We start from the raw sequence: 19427 nt of genomic DNA on the forward strand, positions 1-19427 counted from the left end.
CGATAGAGGGAGCTCATCCGCCTCTCCCGGGATTCGAACCTGCGACCTATCGGTCTTCAGTCCTGCGCCACCGGGGGCTCCATCCTCAGAGGTGAGGTCTACACTTTTGTCCCTTTTGCTCCTCGGTCCGAGAGGCTGTTCCCCCTCCTGGTTGCTAGGAGACGGCAGGAGAAGGCTCAGGCTCCTCGTTCTAGCGGCACTTTCGATTGGTTCCGCCCTTTCGTGTGGCTCCTCCCCTTTCTTCACTTCAGGGGGAGCACGTGACTATTAGGGGCGTGCCCACAAGCAAAGCAGATTCAAAGGCAAACATTACTGAGACTGCAGCTTTATGTCCCATTTGTCGCGCCGTAAAAGGGCGGTTGCTTAGAAACGAAAAGTGCCTCAGAGCAAAGAAGGCGGGGAAAACATGCAGCGGCACTTGCTATTGGCTATTGGCGCTGCCTCTTCTCCTCAATGGTGCCGAGGGGCGGGGCTAACGGGGTGGGCACGTGACAGGAGGGGGCGAGGCCTGCTCACTTCGTCGAAGCCGCCCTCGACGCCGGTGGCTCTGGCGTCTCCTCCGTCATGTTTTCTCTCAAGGCCCCGAAAGCCACCTTTAGGTCCTACCTTTTGCCTCAGGTAAGAACCAAAGAGCAAGAGAAAAGAGTCTGGGATTTGGAGGAGGCCTTCGCTGTGAGGAAATGGAATGATAGAATGGACTTGTCAACATAGATATTACTAGCCGTCCCCTGCCACGCGTTGCTGTGGCCCAGCCTGTGTATATGTGTTTTGTGTGTGTATATATTTGTGTATATGTGTATATATGTGCAGCTGCATATATTTGTCTCTCCTGCTGTGTTTTTCAGTGTTTTTATGAGTGGTGGTCACTCGTTGGCCTGAGAGGTGTCTTGTGTCCAAAATTGGTATCAATTCGTCCAGTGGTTTTTGAGTTATATTCATCCCAACACCGCCTGAGCTCTGCAAGCGCAGCATTTTTCCGAATGAAGCAGAGAGTGTTTGAGGACCGGGACATCCGTAGGGATACCAAGATGCTTGTCTGTAAAGCTATTGTCCTCCCAACCCTGCTCTATGCCTGCGAAACGTGGACTGTCTACAGACGTCACATGCAACTCCTGGAACGATTCCATCAGCGCTGCCTCCGGAAAATCCTGCAAATCTCCTGGGAAGAGAAGCAGACAAACGTCAGCATGCTGGAAGAAGCAAAGACCACCAGCATTGAAGCAATGGTCCTCTGCCATCAACTCCGCTGGACCAGCCACGTTGTCTGGATGCCCGACCACCGTCTCCCAAAGCAGTTGCTCTACTTCGAACTCAAGAACGGAAAACGGAATGTTGGAGGACAGGAAAAGAAATTTCAAGATGGGCTCAAAGCCAACTTTAAAAACTCTGGCATAGACACTGAGAACTGGGAAGCCCTGGCCCTTGAGCGCTCCAGCTGGAGGTCAGCTGTGACCAGCAGTGCTGCAGAATTTGAGGAGGCACGAGTGGAGGGTGAAAAAGAGAAACGTGCCAAGAGGAAGGCGCGTCAAGCCAACCCCGGCTGAGACCGCCTTCCACCTGGAAACCAATGCCCTCACTCCGGAAGAAGATGCAGAGCAAGAATAGAGCTCCACAGCCACATACGGACCCACAAGAATATTGGAAGACAATCATCCTCGGAAAGCGAGGGATCGCCTAAGTGAAGTAAGTGAATTCATCCCACAAACAAACATTACATCCCCAAAGGGATCCCCAAAGGCCATCGAACTGTACAAGCCAGTCAACAGGGCCCTAATAGTTAAGGGAGCACTGGGTGCTGTGCCTAAAGACCTTGGCCTGCACTTAAAAACAATGGTTGTAATGTAATGTTTGTTTTTTGGCTTTTTACGTTCCTTCCACTGTGTTTTTCAGTGTTTTTATAAGTGATGGTCACTCATTGGCCTGAGACATCTCCAGCTCATCCCAATTGGGTATCAGCCAGCACGTCAACGACTTAAATCTAGAAATAGTTTTCTAAAATCCACAGAGACACTCGCTGGAACACCTCAGCAAGTGAGAGTCCAAAAGTGGCAGGCTCAAACCCAGAACCTCAACCAATGGCTGATACCAGATGAGAGACTCCCTCCTGGGCACACAGAGGACTGGGTGACTTGGAAGGCACTGAGCAGACTGCGCTCTGGCACCACGAGATGCAGAGCCAACCTTCAGAAATGGAGCCACAAAGTGGAATCCACAACATGTGAGTGCGGAGAAAAGCAAACCACTGACCACCTGCTGCAATGCAACCTGAGCCCTGCCACATGCACAAGGGAGGACCTTCTTGCAGCAACACCAGAGGCACTCCAAGGGGCCAGATACTGCTCAAAGGACATTTAATCCACTACCAAACTCACAAATTGTGTATTCTGTCTGTCGGAAGAGAGTGTGGATATGCTTTTGTGTGTTCTATTTGCGGGGGGGGGGGGGGGGAGTCATTTTTGCACATGCACTGTAGCGTCTTTTTGCTTTTGGGGGGCTTTTAAAGTCCCTTCCACCGTGTTGTCCAGTGTTTTTATGATTGATAGTCACTCATTGGTCTGATTGGTGTATTTTATCCAAATTTGGTGTCAATTTGTCCAGTGGTTTTTAAGTTATGTTAATCCCACAAACGAACATTACATTTTTATTTCTATAGATTATTATATTGTATTAATATTAGTGTTATATTGTATTAAGTTATAATATATTATCAATGTGGTATATACATATGTATATATTATTAGTATAGCACATTATTATTATTATTATTAATATTATTATTATTTAGAACTTTTATATCTCGTTCTTCTTTACCTCCGTGGAGGGACTCAGAATGGCTAACAACAGCAAAGATTCAATGCTACACAATAAATAACGTCATAAAACAACATGCATAATAAATAAGTTCTGAAATACATATAAAAGACAATTGATCAATATACTCAATATGCAAACACAGGATTCCTTTTAGTAAAATTGGAGATTCTCTACTTAAAAATGACCTACCTTTACATTTTGAAGGGCCATTTCAGTACGAAAGATAGATAGGTAGATATTCTATTTAAAAAGTAGCAGAAATAGTTTGGTTTTTTCTATTTCTCCACTATGAGAAAGGTCAGCTTTAAATGTTTCAGGTGAGGACTACTGATTTTCTTTTCTTTTTTTGAGGGTGGATACTGTTTTGCACAACATGCAAAAGTATAGCAGCCCAGAAAATGAATGAAAAATCAAAAGCTGACATAGACCCGCCTGTTAAAACTTGCTTGCTGACTTGTTTTGTTTGTTTGTTCAAAGCTGTGGTTCCCACCCAGAATTAAATCAGGAGTGAGTAAAGTTGTTTTTGGTTCCCGTCACGTAAGATGGGGATAGACAGAAATCCTACCTTGCTCTGGGCCTTCTCACACTTACTTTGGTGATCCCTTGTAGTCCGAGGATGATGGTCCTCCAAGTGTAGTGTCCTGGCCATGAGTTCGTAGGTGACTGTGGAGCCCTATTCTCACACTACACCGTTATAGTGCTATGATTCCATTTTAACTGCCATGATAGCCCATGCTAGGAGGTGTAGCTGAGGGAGGGGCATTAAGAGCTCTCAACTAGAGAGTTGTAGGGCCTCACAAAACTGAAAATCCCATAGGAAATGGCCATAGCAATTATAATGCACTCATAGGATACTCAGCCTCCATATTTGTTGGGGTTAGGGGCACATGACCCTCTAAAAAAGGCAATTAAAAGATTCTATATCTCAGTATCTAAAGCCTTTGATTGTGTGGCTGATAATAAACTGTAGCAAGTTCTTAGTGGTATGGGGATACCAATGTATTTATTTATTTACTCTATTTCTTTCCCGCCCATATCAGCCCGATGGCGACTCAGGGCGGTACAAAGTTGGCACAATTCGATGCCATATATAAAATACATATATTGATAAAAAGCAAAAAAAGAAACATTACATTTAGAAACATAAAAACAATGAATAATTAAAAAATTAAAAACTATGTTCTCTCATTCAAATCCTCGTCCGTTCCATCGTCTTGGCTGTTCCTGGGTCATTTTCCAATTCAGGTTTGTCTGTTTATCCCGAGGTTCCGAATGCTTGCTTGAAGAGCCAAGTTTTCACTCTTTTTCGAAAGGTCAGGAGGGAGGGGGCTGATTTAATATCCCTAGGCAGGGAGTTCGACAGCCGAGGGGTTGCCACAGAGAAAGCCCTGTCTCTCATCCCTGCCAAACGTGCTTGCGAAGCAGGCGGGCTCGAGAGGAGGGCCCCCTCCTCCGATCTCAAGTTCCTGGTCTGTCGCCAAGCCCCTTGTCTGTCTCCTGAGGAATCTGTACAACAACCAAGTAGCAACAGTAAGAACAGGAACAACCACTGAACAACAGACTGGTTCAAGATTGGGAAAGGAGTATGAGAGGGCTGACTACTCTCACCTGACCAACCTGTATGCAGAACACATCGTGCGATGTGCGGGGCTTGACGAATCCGAGGCTGGAGGTAAAAGTGCTGGAAGAAACATTAACAACCTTAGATATGCAGATGATACCACTTTGATGGCCAAAAGTGAGGAGGAGCTGAGGAGCCTTCTAATCAAAGTGAAAGAGGAAAGTGCAAAAGCCGGGTTGCAGCTAAACATCGAAAAAACCCAAGATTATGGCAACAAGAATGATTGACAACTGGGAAATAGAGGGAGAAAACATGGAGGCAGTGATGGACTTTGTATTTCTAGGTGCAAAGATGACTGCAGACGCAGACTACAGCCAGGAAATCAGAAGAGGTTTCCTTCTTGGGTGGAGAGCAAGGACAATCTCGATAAAATAATGAAGAATAGAGACATCACACTGGCAACGAAGGTCTGCATAGTTGAAGCAGTGGTATTCCCCTTAGAAACCTATGGATGTGAGAGCTGGACCATAAGGAAGGCTGAGTGAAGGAAGAGAAACGCTTTTGGACTGTGGTGCTGGAGGAAAATGCTGAGAGTGGTTTGGACCGCGAGAAGATCCAACCAGTCTATACTCCAGGAAATAAAGCCCGACTGCTCATTGAAGGGAAGGATGGTAGAGGTAAAGATGAAGTCCTTTAGCCACATCATGAGAAGAAAGGAAAACTTAGAGTAGACAATGATGCTGGGGAAAAAGGAAGAGGGGCAGACCAAGGGCAAGATAAATCCTTGAAGTGACTGGATTGACCTTGAAGGAGCTGGGGGTGGTGACGGCTGACAAGGGAGATCTGGCTTGGGATGGTCCAGGAGGGCACCAAGAGTTGGAAGCAAATGAACGAATAATCAACAAGCCCTAAATGGTTCTGGCCCAGCTTACCTGTCCGAACATATCTCTCCTTATGAACCATCTAGGGCCCTAAAATATTCTGGGGACGCCCTGCTCTCGGTCCCGCCTTCTTCACAGACCCGGTTGGCGGGAACGAGGGACAGGGCCTTCTCAGCAGTGGCCTCCCGGCTATGGAATGCCCTCCCTAGGGATATCAGATCAGCCCCCACCCTCCTAACATTTTGAGAAAAAGTTAAAACGTGGCTTTTTGAGCAAGCTTTCCCAAATGCAGTGTAGCAGACAAACTCCGATCTTTGGAACGACTGGACAATGCAATTGGATAATGATTTTAGTAATGTCACGCTGTGGATTTATACTTTTATCGGTTTAATTTTATTTTGTCAACTGTTATTTATTATAAAAGTTTTAATTGTTCTTTGTTATTGTAGGCATCGAATTGTGCCATTTGTAAACCACCCTGACTCGCCTTCGGGCCAAGAAAGGTGGTAAACTACACAAACTGGCAAACAATCATGTCTGACAATTTTAATGATTTCAATTTACAGTTATATATTGTTGTTTTTGATATGTAATGTATTGTTTTTATTAGTATGTGAGGCATTCAATTTTTGCCAATTATTATGCTGTACACTGCTTTGCCCCCCCCCCCCCCCCCGGTGAGAAAATCGGTATAGAAATGCAGCAAATAAATAAATATAAATATGGTTAATACATAATAATAATAATAACAACCATATCCCAGAGAATACCTCTCTGTGAATCTCTGTGAAAGAACATTTTTCTTATCTTGGGGCAGTTTTCAAGATGCTAAGAGAAAAAAGTCCAAAGCAAAACTTTATGGTGTGTTTGGCCATGTGGTTTTTAAAAGGGATGGGCAGATTTGTATTCCATTACTGGAGTTATACATTTTAAAGAGGAAGTCCTTAATTGTTATATGACATCAGTCAGATGAATGTAAAGAAAGCACTCAAAAGGCTGTGTACACAGACTGAAAGACAATTAAAAGAATTAGCTGGAATATTAGGTTCAAAATAGTGCACACAAGAATAACAAAAGAGGGTTACATGTTCTTTGAATTACTGAGAAATTAAAATTTTCAATTTCTGAGTTATGCTGAGCTGGTGCATAGACAAGCCAGGATACTAATGCATCCTGGTTAATTGTTTCTCTTATAGACAGAATGGCTTAACCAACATGGACTTTCTGTTCAGAGAGCTGTTTCTCAGGTTTGTTTCACTCTCTCCTAGACAGAGAATTAATCCAGAATTCCTTCCATGGTTAATCATCTGACTCCTTACAAGGGAAGTAACTCACAAGTGCAGGTTTGCAATTGAATTCCCACATTGCAAAAACTGTGGACTTTGTCCGTGCTTTGTTTAGTTTCTCCCATGACAAATAGGAGCGATTGGACAGTGTCAACCAGTATGTGCCTAGTCCTGGTGTATTTATTTACAATTCTAATCTAATCCCAGTTGATCTAAAATTCTTCAAAAATTCAATTCCACTGTAAGTATAAAGTTGCTGCAGGTGGCACATGTTATCTTTAACGTTGTGAAAGGAAAATTCTACAGCAGTGTTTCTCAAACTCCCTAATGCTGTGACCCCTTCATACAGTTCCTCATATTGTGGTGACCCCCAACCATAAAATAATTTTCATTGCTACTTCATAATTGTACTTTAAATATCTGATATGCAAGATGTATGCAGGATGTATTTTCATTCACTGGACCAAATTTGACACAAATACCCAATATGCTCAAATTTGAATTCTGATGGGGCTGGGGGTGTGATTTTGTTGTTTGGGAGTTGTAGTAATATAATATAATAATAATAAAATAATAAAACTTTATTTATATACCGCTCCATCTCCCCGAGGGGACTCAGGTAACATCACAAAAACATACAGAATAAACATAACCATAAGATTAACAAAACAATATAAGTATAAAAATTGTCGCCATAATACACATATATTAAAAGTAATCCTGCCCGTTCAAGGCAATTTGAAAGTGTAAAAGACTGGGCCAAGATTTGTGCAAGCCCAAAAATTCTATGAGGCCCGGGAATTAAGTGCAAGGCAACAATAATATTAGGTACGGGTCTGTGGCTGTTCATTCCGGGGCTGATTAGAGGAAAGAATTTGGTTAATTGGTAGGAAGAATAAGGCCGTATTCAACAATGTGTAGGGCAGAGTTAGAACTGATCATTTTCAAAGGCTTGTTGAAACCACCAGGCCTTCAAGTTCTTACGAAAGGAGGGGAGGGATGGGGCCAGTCTTATTTCCCTTGGAAGGGCATTCCAGAGACGGGGGGCCACCACCGAGAAGGTCCTCTCTCTCGTCCCCACCAACCGCGCTTGTGACAGAGGTGGGACCGAGAGGAGGGCGGAACTATGGAAGATCTCATAGTTGCTGGGATTTATAGTTCACCTACAATTAAAGAACATTCTGAACTCCACTAACAATGGAATTGAACCAAACTTGGCACACAGAACTCCCAAGACCAACAGAAAATACTGGAAGGGTTTGGTGGGCATTGACCTTGAGTTTTGGAGTTGTAGTTCATCTACATCCAGAGAGCACTGTGGACTCAAACAATGATGGATCTGGACCAAACTTGGCACAGATACTCAATATGCCTAAATGTGAACACAGGTGGAGTTTGGGGGAAATAGACCTTGACATTTGGGAATTGTAGCTGCTGGGATTTATAGTTCACCTACAATCAAAGAGCATTCTGAACCCCACTAATGAGAGTTGGGCCAAACTTCCCACACAGAACCCATATGACCAACAGAAAATACTATGTTTTCTAATGGTCTTTGGTGACCCCTCTGACACCCCCTCACGACCCCAGGGGTACCGACCCCCAGATTGAGAAACACTGCTCTACAGGATGTTGAGATTTTTTCTTAAAATGTATGATTTAGTTTATTCAGCCATATCTCTGATAGGGATAAATAATCATCATCATCATCATCATCTCAGGTGACAGCAGGACTGCAGAGAAACAACTGGAAAAACTGACACAATATGAGGACTTAAAAATTGAACTGCAAAGACTCTGGTGCAAACTAGTAAAGGTGGTCCCAGTGGTGGCCTGCACTTAAACACAATCGGCGCTGACAACATGACCATCTGCCAGCTGCAGAAGGCCACCTTACTGGGACCTGCATGCATAATTCGCTGATACATCACACACACTTGGGAGGGTCAACAGCTGTGGACTCATCTTGTTGTGTTTCAAATAATAATAATAATAATAATAATAATAATAATCTTTATTTATATAATCTTTATTTATATCCCACCACCATCTCCCACAACGGGGACTCGGAGCGGCTTACATGATGCCAAGCCTGAGCAACAAACTACAGTACAATAAGATGCAAATTACAATAAAATAAACAACATAACATTAAAGTATAAAACAAAAAAACATATAAACAATATACACAAAACATAAAAAAGCCTGTTTGATTTGGGATTGCATTGTCACTCTCTGTACCAGAGTATTTGTTGATTTAATGTGTGAATTTTCTCTGATCACAAAACCTTGCATATAGAAATAATTGGAAAACCCGAGTTCTGAGGAAATGTATATATTATGGGTAAGCCTTCTAGTTAACACACATGCAAATATTTCTGGCTAGGAGTCCCATGAAAAATTTAAAATTTAGGTATTAATATACTTACTGCTCCTGTTGTTGTGTTTTAGGCTGAAGAGAAGATAACGCCCGAGCCCAGGCTTAAGAAGTTGGAGCCCATTCTTTTGCCAGGTAATCCTTGTTTATTGAGATGGGTTTTGTTCCACAGTTTGTAATGCAAGATATTAATTTAAATGCCCAAAGAGTCTTTTCATTTACAAGGCTGTATTGCTTACAATAGACGTGTTATTAATTGTGGATAAAATGTATCCTGAGGTTTGTAGAACTGCTTTTGTGTGTGTGGTGTTGGTACCTATCCCTATGCTTTCCATAGTATTTCTACCTCTGGTACCAAAGAAGGAATAATTAGGAATACATCCAGTTTGTGTTAACTGAGGCATATGCAGATTTAAGTACTGTATATACTCGAGTATAAGCCTAGTTTGTCAGTCCTTTTTTTAAGCCAAAAAAGTCTTTCTTGGCTTAAACTCGAGTCAAGGTTTTTTATTATTTTACTCTATTATTATTATTATTATTATTATTATTACATTAATCATTTTACTCTATTGTTATTATTACATTTATTATTTTACTCTATGATTACTGTTATTATTACATTTCAATTAATTTACTCTATTATTATTGGAAGGATATGTAAACACATTTACACTGAAGAAGGTTAGAATAATGCTTTACTCAGAGGACAGTATTATCTTAACTTAGAGTTTTATTCAAAAACATTTAACCTACCGATGCCTCAGTTAATGCAATGTTATTGGTATCTATTTTTATTTTGAAATTTACCCGTAGCTGCTGCATTTCTCACCCTTGGCTTATACTTGGGTCAATCTGTTTTCCCAGTTTTTTGTGGTAAAATTAGATGCCTTGGCTTATATTAGGATCGGCTTATACTCAACTATATGCGGTATATTGAGATGTTTAATTGAGCTGTTTCCATGATGAACTTTCACAGTCTTACCCAGTCTTCAGCTTCGCCACACCTGATGAAACGTATTATTATTACTGCTATTGTTATTATTATTTGATACACTACAAGATTAGTACACAGCAAAAAAGATCACAACGCTGGCTTTTGTGTTCAATCATACTTTGAATCTTTCCCAAGTGTCTAGGGCTGTGTGATGTATCGGCAAATAGTGCATGCAGATCTGAACAGGGTGGCCTTTTGCAACTGAGAGATGGTAATTTTGTCAATGCCGATTGTTTTTAAGTGTAGGCCAAGGTCTTTAGGCATTGCGCCCAGTTTGCCGATGACCACTGCGAACATTTTTACTGGCTTGTGCCAGAGTCTTTGCAGTTTGATGTTTAAATCCTCATATCGTGTAAACCAGTGGTTCTCAACCTGGGGTCCCTAGATGTTTTTGGCCTACAACTCCCAGAAATCCCAGCCAGTATACCAGCTGTTAGGATTTCTGGGAATTGAAGGCTAAAAACATCTGAGGACCCTAGGTTGAGAATCACTGGTGTAAACTTCTCCATTTGTTTCTTGTCGATTCTGCTGTCACCTGAGATTGCAACATTTATTATTGTTGTTGTTGTTGTTGTTGTTATTATTATTATTATTATTATTATTTTAGTGACACAAAAGCACAGTATGTCACAGCAAATGAGATCTCTATGCTGGATTTCGTATCACAAAATCACAAGTTGAACACTTCCTGAGCATCTAGGACTGTGTGATGTATTTTCGAATGATGTGTGCAGATCCAAGTCAGGTGGCCTTTTGCAGTTGACAGATCGTGATTTTGTCGATGTTTATTGTTTCCAAATGCTGGCTGAGATCTTTTGGCACGGCACCCAGTGTGCCGATGACCACTGGGACCACCTGTACTGGTTTATGCCAGAGCCTTTGCAGTTCGATTTTGAGGTCTTGATAGAGGCTGAGTTTTTCCTGTTGTTTTTCCTCAATGTGACTGTCACCTGGAATGGCAACATCAATAATCCAGACTTTTTTCTTTTCCACAATCGTGATGTCTCATGTATTGTGTTCCAATACTTTGTCAGTCTGGATTTGAAAGTCCCACAGTATTTTTTCATGTTCATTTTCCACTACCTTTGCAGGTTTATGATCCCACCAGTTCTTTACTATTGGCAGGTGGTACTTGTGACATAAGTTCCAGTGAATCATCTGGGCCACAGAGTTGTGTCTTGCAACAGCTGAGGATATGATCCATGGTTTCATCCGCTTCCTTGCACAGTCTGCATTTTGGGTCATCCGCTGATTTTTCAATCCTGGCCTTAATGGCATTGGTTCTGATGGCTTGCTCCTGGGCTGCAAGAATCAGGCCTTCTTCTGTCTCCTTCTTCAGGTTCCATTCATGAGCCATAACCAGGTCTTCTCCCTGTCAACCTTTCCTTCAGTTTTGTCAAGTAACTGCCCATGTAAGGCTTTGTTGTGCCAGTTGTTAGCTCTGGTTTGGAGTGCAGTTTTCTTGTATTGACTCTTTGTCTGCCGTGTTTTGAGAAGTTTCCGATTATTGACTTCAATTAAAACAGGTTCTTGGCTTTCCTTGACGTATTCTGCTAGGGCATCGTGTTTTTCTTCTTCAGCTGCTTGCTTGACTTGTAAAAGTCCTCTGCCACCAGACTTTCTAGGCAGATAGAGCATCACAGCGAGGATGTAATGAATTATGAATGGTCATGAGTTTTCTTGTTTTTCTGTCCAAATTGTCTAGCTCTGCCTTTGTCCAGTTTATGATGCCAGCAGTATATCTTATGACAGGTATGGCCCAGGTATTTATGGCCTTGATGGTGTTGTCTCCATTGAACTTGCTTTTGAGATTTTTTCTGACCCTTTGAATGTATTCTTTGCTGACCACAATTTTCACATGTTCATGATTATTATTATTATTATTATTATTATTATTATTATTATTCTGCTTTTCCCTGCAAGAGGAGCCTCATAGAATTACTGAAAGGTCCTTCCCATGCTATGGCTGCATTCTATCCTGGTGTACTTTCCACTCCAGTGGACATGGCCTCATTTTCCATGCTCTGTGATTTGTTGGTATTTGAGATTTCCCCACATTTGACAACATAGCTATTGCTTCCTGGTCTCATGGGAGGTGGGAACAGTTGCTGGATTGTGAATTGCAGGAATCTGGAAGAAATATTGTATAGGTAATGGCACATTCTCCCCAGCCTGCCCCCAAGGAGTAGCTCCTAGATAATTTTCATTTTGGACAAACTCACGCCTGTCTTTCAGCTTATATGGTTATACCTGCCTGGTATTTTAAGTCAGAGGAATTCTGATGCCTTATTTGCAGGAACAGTGCGGCCTTGCCTGCATTCATTGCTGCCGAAACTTTGACCTGTGGAATGTTATTTGGGCAGCTTTCTTCAAAGGCGAGGAACAGTGGGAGGTGGTTGTTGTTGTTGTGGCTTCCGAAACAGAGCACTCTTTAAGGCTTTGCTGATCCTGCAAAGGGCGGATTAGTGTGCATTGCAAAAGGGGGATTAGCATGCATTGGCACTCTGGAAGACTGCTTTTGAGGGGAAAGTGGGGTAGATTGTTTAAAGGAATACTGGGAAACTGATTGGTCGAATATGCACTTTTTGATGTATATCACTTAGTCTTGCTGTTCTGTTCTTCACTTAAAGTAAAGGAATGCATTTGTACACTTTCCCTATCTGTCTCTCTTTTATGTCTAACTAGCTGACCCCTGCCACGCGTTGCTGTGGCCCAGTCTGGTGACCTTGAAAATAGTGTTGGTTTCTAATATATGTAATTTCTTTATGCTTGTGGGTAAACAGTATTTCTCATCAGTGTTGATGTAGAGATTGTCTGGTTTGCCTACTCTGGAACATGCAACATGTCATTGTCCTTTTTTAGAGGTCCCTTTGAAACCTATGATACTATATCTGGAATATATGTGTGCGTGTGTGAATCATATCTATTTATCTATACCTATGGCTGGATGGCTCTTTTTCAGGAGGGCTTTGATTATGTTTTCTTGCTCCGGTGAAGGGAGTTGTACTGGATGGCCTTAAGGCAGCATTTCTCAACCTGGGGGTCGGGACCTCTGGGGGGGGTCACGAGGGGGTGTCAGAAGGGTCACCAAAGTCCACCAGAAAACACAGTATTTTCTGTTGGTCATGGCGGTTCTGTATGGAAAGTTTGGCTGAATTCTCTCGTTGGTGGGGTTCAGAATGCTCTTTGATTGTGGGTGAACTATAACTCCCAGTAACTACAACTCCCAAATGTCAAGGTCTAGTTCCCCCATACTCCATCTGTGTTCATATTTCGGCATATGGAGTATTTGTGCCAAGTTTGGTCTAGATCCTTCATTGTTTGAGTCCACAGTGCTCTCTGGATGAAGGTGAACTACAACTCCAAAACTCAAGGTCAATGTCTACCAAACAATTCTAGTGGTTTCTGTTGATCATGGGAGTTCTGTGTGCCAAGTTTGGTTCAATTCCATCGTCAGTGGAGTTCAGAATGCTCTTTGATTGTAGGTTAACTATAAATCCCAGCAACTACAACTCCCAAATGACAAAACCATTTTTTGAGTGATGGTCAGTCCTTGGGGTAGTAAGTGTCTTGTGGCCAAATTTTGTGGCAATTGGTCCAGCGGTTTTTGAACTATGTCACTCACTATGCACAGAGCATATATGTGTGTGTGTGTGTGTGTGTGTGTGTGTGTGTGTGTGGATTGCATATCCCCCACCCCTTCAAGATAACATCATACTGTCATATTGATGGTGTGACATGTGTCTATTTTAGTGTGAATTTGCATATGCGCCTCAGTAAATGATTCCCCAGAGTCTGTTCAGTTATTTCCGACCCTGGTTTAACATGTTTTGCATTCAGTATCTTATGCAAGTGCGTCTTAAGTGTGCCTCCGTACCAGAGAAGGAGAAAAAGGGCCTTTTGTGCTTTGTATTTTCCCCTCTCTTCCTCTCTCTGTGTGTATGTGCCTTCAAATTCCTTGTTAACTTAGGACCATTTGAATTTTATAGGGCTTTTTAAGATAAAGAATTCTCAAAGGTGGTTTAACCAGTCCCTTCCTCTGAAATATACTGTAGCCTACAGCTCTGTTCGTTGGCGGTCTCCCATCCAATGAATATTTATTATTTTTATTTATTTATTTCTCGCATTTCTATCTCGTCCTCCTCAACCCCTGAAGGGGGACTCAGTACGGCTTACAATGGGCCCCATTCCGAAGCCATTACATAACAAATCTTTCAATCTCTTTTCCTGCCCACCAATATTCCATTTTCCATTCTTGAGTTCGAAATAGAGCAACTGCTTTGGGAGATGGTGGTCGGGCAGCCGAACAACGTGGCCGGTCCAGCAGAGTTGATGGCGGAGGAGCATTGCTTCAATGCTGGTGGCCTTTGCTTCTTCCAGCATGCTGACATTTGTCCGCTTGTCTTCCCAAGAGATTTGCAGGATTTTCTGGAGGCAGTGTTTTTATGAATGACTAGCTGTCCCCTGCCACGTGTTGCTGTGGCCCACAGCAACACATGGTTCTGTGTGGGAGGGTTGGTCCTATTCTATTGTTGGTGGGGTTCAGAATGCTCTGTGATTGTAGGTGAACTATAAATCCCAGCAACTAAAACTCCCAAATATCAAAATTCTATTTTCCCCAAACTCCACCAGTGTTCACATTTGGGAATATTGATTATTTGTGTAGAGTTTGGTCCAGATCCATCATTGTTTGAGTCCATAGTGCTCTCTGGATGTAGGCAAGCTACATCTTTGGTGTCAATTCGTCCAGTGGTTTTGGAGTTCTGTTAATCTCACAAACGAACATTACATTTTTATTTATATAGATGGTTACTTGATGGCCTGATAAGTGTATTGTGTCCAGATTTGGTGTCAATTTGTCCAGTGGTTTTTGAATTATGTTAATCCCACAAACAGATGTTACAATTTTATTTATATAGATTGCATTGTATTTTTAATCTATGTCTGATTGGGCTTGTCCCCATGTAAGCCGTCGTGAGATGGAGGCAGGATACAAAAATAAAGTTGTTGTTATATTATTATTATTACTATTATTATTAAATTTTATTAGCTTTCTGGTTTGGACAAGATCTAGTGTTTTTATGGTATATTTATATTTATGTTTTCAAGTTGCTTCTGTATCTATGTTTTCAAGTTGCCTGCCAAAGTATGGCAGTCATGCATTTCAAAGGGTTTTCTTAGGCAAGGGCTTGAAGAGAGGACAGGGTGGGAGAGTTTATCCCAGTAGCCCCCGAATAGACCTCTTTCAGGAACTTTCCAGGCCCAGTTACATATCAGCAGTTTTCAGTTATTTATTTATCGCGTCAGGAGCAAACCAAACAGTTGTATTGCATTTTTTTAACAATCAAACAAACATACAAAGCACAAGTTTGCAAGCTTCGTAGTTTATTAAATGTCCTTTGACCAGTAGCTGGCCACTTGGAGTGCCTTTGCTGTTGCTGCAAGAAGGTCCTCCATTGTGCATGTGGTAGGGTTCAGGGTGCATCGCAGCAGGTGGTCTGTAGTTTGCTCTTCTCCACACTTGCATGTCGTGGACTCCACTTTGTAGCCCCATTTCTTAAGGTTGGCTCTGCATCTCGTGGTGCCAGAGCGCAGTCTGTTCAGCGCCTTCCAAATCGCCCAGTTTTCTGTGTGCCCAGGGGGGAGTCTCTCATTTGATATCAGCCATTGATTGAGGTTCTGGGTTTGAGCCTGCCACTCTTGGACTTTTGCTTACTGAAGTGTTCCAGCGAGTGTCTCTGTAGATTTTAGAAAACCATATCTTGATTTAAGTTGTTAACTTGCTGGCTGATACCCAAACAGGGGATAAGCTGGAGATGTCACTGCCTTGTTCCTTTCGCTGTTGGCTGTTACTTCCCGGCGGATGTCAGGTGGTGCAATACCGGCTAGACAGTGTAGTTTCTCCAGTGCTGTAGCGCGCAGACACCCTGTGATAGTGTGGCATGTCTCATTAAGAGCCACATCTACCATTTTAGCATGGCGAGATACTGGGCATGCATACTCAGCAGCAGAGTAGCATAACGCAAGGGCAGATGTCTTCACTGTGTCTGGTTGTGATCCCCAGGTTGTGCCAGTCAGCTTTCGTATGATATTGTTTCTAGCACCCACTTTTTGCTTTATATTCAGGCAGTGCTTCTTGTAGGTCAGGGCATGGTCCAGAGTGACTCCCAAGTATTTGGGTGCGCTGCAATGCTCCAGTGGGATTCCTTCCCAGGTAATTCTCAGAGCTCAGGATTTCAGTTTTCAGTTGATGTAAGTGTGATCATCAGTCACAAATCCAAACCAAAGCCATTTCATGTTTATCTGAGGATTGACATGCTTGTGATCTGCAAAAAGAAAAAAAAAAGGGGGAGTCTAAGCAAGAATTCTAAACTCCGGAGCCAGGAGTTGCCAGCAAGTGTATTTAAGTTAGCTTGAATCTAGTTTCTTTGCCCATGGCAGCGCTGTTTGAAAGGCACAACCATCATTTGACCAGAGAAGGTTATTGGTGTGGCCTGAAAGAGGGAAGTTAAACTCCATGATTCCTCCAAACCTATAATTCTGAGATTCAATCATGGGGTTTGAGGTTATCCATGTCATTTTGGTTCTCTATTAGAATACATCGAAGATGTTTGCTTTGATTGCATGTGGGTACAAGACCAGATTTATTTTTGGTCAAAGGAAGTTCAACATTCTCAGGCTTTCATTCCTTCTCACAGCATTACCTTTCTGGAAATTATCACTTTCTATGCTCCTTCTTTTCTTTTCGGTTGGGTTTTTAGAGCTGTACATTTTCCAACATAAATATTGTAAAAGTGAAATGTGTGTATGTGTGTACATAGTAGAGGCGTCCACTTACACCGACAGCGTCCCGTCTCCACAAACAGGCTATAGTTCCACGTGCTGAGAAGCCTCTAAAGCAGAGGTTCTCAACCTTCCTAATGCCGTGACCCCTTAATACAGTTCCTCATGTTGTGGTGACCCCCAACCATAAAATTATTTTTGATGCTACTTCATAACTGTGATTTTGCTACAATTATGAATAATATCTGATATGCAGGATGTATTTTCATTCACAGGACCAAATTTGGCACTAATACCTGATACGTCCAAATTTGAATTCTGGTGGGGTTGCAGGGCTTTTGTCATTTAGGAGTTGTAGTTGCTGAGATTTATAGTTCACCTACAATCAAAGAGCATTCTGAACTCCACCAACGATGGAATTGAACCAAACTTGTCACACAGAACTCATATGACCAACAGAAAATACTGGAAGGGTTTGGTGGACATTGACCTTGAGTTTGGGAGATGTAGTTCATCTATATCCAGAGAATGGGAGTATTTATAAAAACAAAAGGAAAGATTGTCTTTTTCTAATAAATAGGGTGATGAATTACCTAAGCTGCTTCTGCTGCTCCTCCTCCTCCTGGTGCTACTGGGCTGCTCTCAGTACCACATCATGCGGGCACTTTTCACTCTGACTTGAAGCCTGCTTTGCTCTTTCGCCATTTGGCGAGGGTGCGAGGCAAGCGAGGGGACAGGCCTCGCGCGAAGGAGCCCTTGCCTGACCCACACCCTTGGGGCGAGGCCAACGGAGGTGGCCTCGCGACCCCTCCGAAATGGCCAGGTGACCCCCAGGTTGAGAACTACTGCTCTAAAGGCACTTCAAGTGCCAAGAAGCCTCCAAAGGCACTCTCTCCTCTGACATTGCAGGTTAAAGCAATCACCACAAACATGGAGCTCAAAGCCTGCCAATGTCCTCCCCAAACACTACAGCCAAGGAATGCTTTCATTCGGGGATCATTTCATCCTAGATTTGACATGTTTCCTCCACCACAGGCAGGTACCCCAGTGTTCCTTTCTCTCTCCATTGATGTGGAATTTGCATGACTCCACCCCATTGCCTCTCATTTAACCCTTTCCTACTCTTTTCAGCTCTGTCTGCATAACAAATAGAGACTGTGGCGCAGCTGGCGGAGTGTCAGCTACATTAAGGTCACTTCATTAAGGTCTTGAGTTCGAAGCCTGCCTGGGTCGGAGTGAGCTCCCGACCAATTGTGTAGCTTGTTGTCGACCTTTGCAACCTGAAAGACAGTTTATTTATTATTTATTTGCGACATTTATGTGCTGCCCTTCTCACCCCGAAGGGGACTCAGAGCGGCTTACAAGATATATATACATACAATATATTATTAGCATAGTACAATATCAGTTTTAAGTATTGCTGTATTGTACTATATCAGTTATACTGTAATATTATTAGTAATATTATATGTAATATAAATATATAATTATAATATTATATTATTATTACTATTATATTGCATTACATTATAATATTATAAATATTATATGTATATACAATTTATTTATTTATTTATTTATTTGATGCACTTATTAACCGCCATTCTCAGCCCATAAGGGCGACTCATGGCGGTGTACAGTACACATAGAAGACAATTACAAAAAAGCCAGTTTCAACAACATATAAACTATACAACAATTACAGACTACACTAAAAATCTGCTTCGTCTCTTAGTGGAATCATAGCCAGTCTCATATTCCTTGTTCCATTCCAGTTCTCATTACCGTATTGTTTAGCACTTAATTAAATGCCCTCTCGAACAGCCATGTCTTAAGGCTTTTTCGAAAGGACATGAGGGAAGGCGCCTGTCTGATGTGTGCATATATTATATTATTAGAATAGCACAGGAGACAAGGTGGAACTGTCCCCTGCCCCCCCCCCCTTCACTCTGGCCCAGAGAGGCAGTTGGTGCTGGGGGGGAGGGGCCCCCAAGTGATGGCATATGCAGGAGACAAAATGGTGCTGTCCCCTAGACAGTTGCATCTGTCAAGTAGGAAAATTAGGTACCACCTATGTGTGGGGAGGCTAATTTAACTAATTTACAAGGCCATAAAAAAGAATCCAGCAAAGCACAGGCAGGTACCTCAGTGTTCCTTTCTCTCTCCATTGATGTGGAATTTGCATGACTCCACCCCATTCCCCGCAAAGCATGCGGGGAATGCGGAAGTACTTCATCAGTGTCGCAGATGGATGATGAAAGCGACAGCTCCCCTAGCGGCCAGAAAAAGTTAAATAGCCTCTGTTGTGTGTCTTTGGCATTGAATGTTTGCCATATATGTGTACACTGTAATCTGCCCTGAGTCCCCTGCAGAATATAAATACTATAAATAAATAAATTGTTCACATAATATTTTTCCCTCCTCTCTTTCAGCCAAATTTAGGTAGCCTTCTGCATGTTTATTTCTGGTTTTCTGTAGTATTATCCTTTTTTTGGTCAGTATTCATGGATTTTGCCAGTTTTATAAATATGTAAGCAGAGTATGATGGCTTGGTTGCTTCTGAGGCAGGGTTTAATTATGGAAACAGTGTTATGTGTAGCTCTATATCGAGAACTAAAATAAGTTTTTGTATTTGCGGTTCTGCGCATGAGGTTGAATTACTGCTTTTGGTCATTTCGAGGTTAGAATGATTCACTGGGTAAACATCTATCCTTTTTGCACATGTACCTCC

General features: G+C 42.2%; 1 protein-coding gene across 1 annotated transcript in view; it reads left to right on the plus strand.

Annotated features, from left to right (window-relative positions):
* The first annotated feature begins 503 nt into the window (after positions 1 to 503).
* Positions 504 to 19427, plus strand: part of MTMR10 (myotubularin related protein 10) — a 76722-nt gene continuing 57798 nt past the window's right edge. Inside the window, exons 1-2 of the mRNA XM_060755783.2 lie at positions 504 to 618; positions 8994 to 9054. Of these exons, the coding sequence (XP_060611766.2) occupies positions 565 to 618; positions 8994 to 9054 (115 nt within the window). The 5' untranslated portion in view covers positions 504 to 564. The remainder of the gene's footprint in view (positions 619 to 8993; positions 9055 to 19427) is intronic.

The sequence above is a fragment of the Anolis sagrei genome, chromosome 9 (assembly GCF_037176765.1).
Source record: "Anolis sagrei isolate rAnoSag1 chromosome 9, rAnoSag1.mat, whole genome shotgun sequence".
In the NCBI taxonomy this organism is placed as follows: domain Eukaryota; kingdom Metazoa; phylum Chordata; class Lepidosauria; order Squamata; family Dactyloidae; genus Anolis; species Anolis sagrei.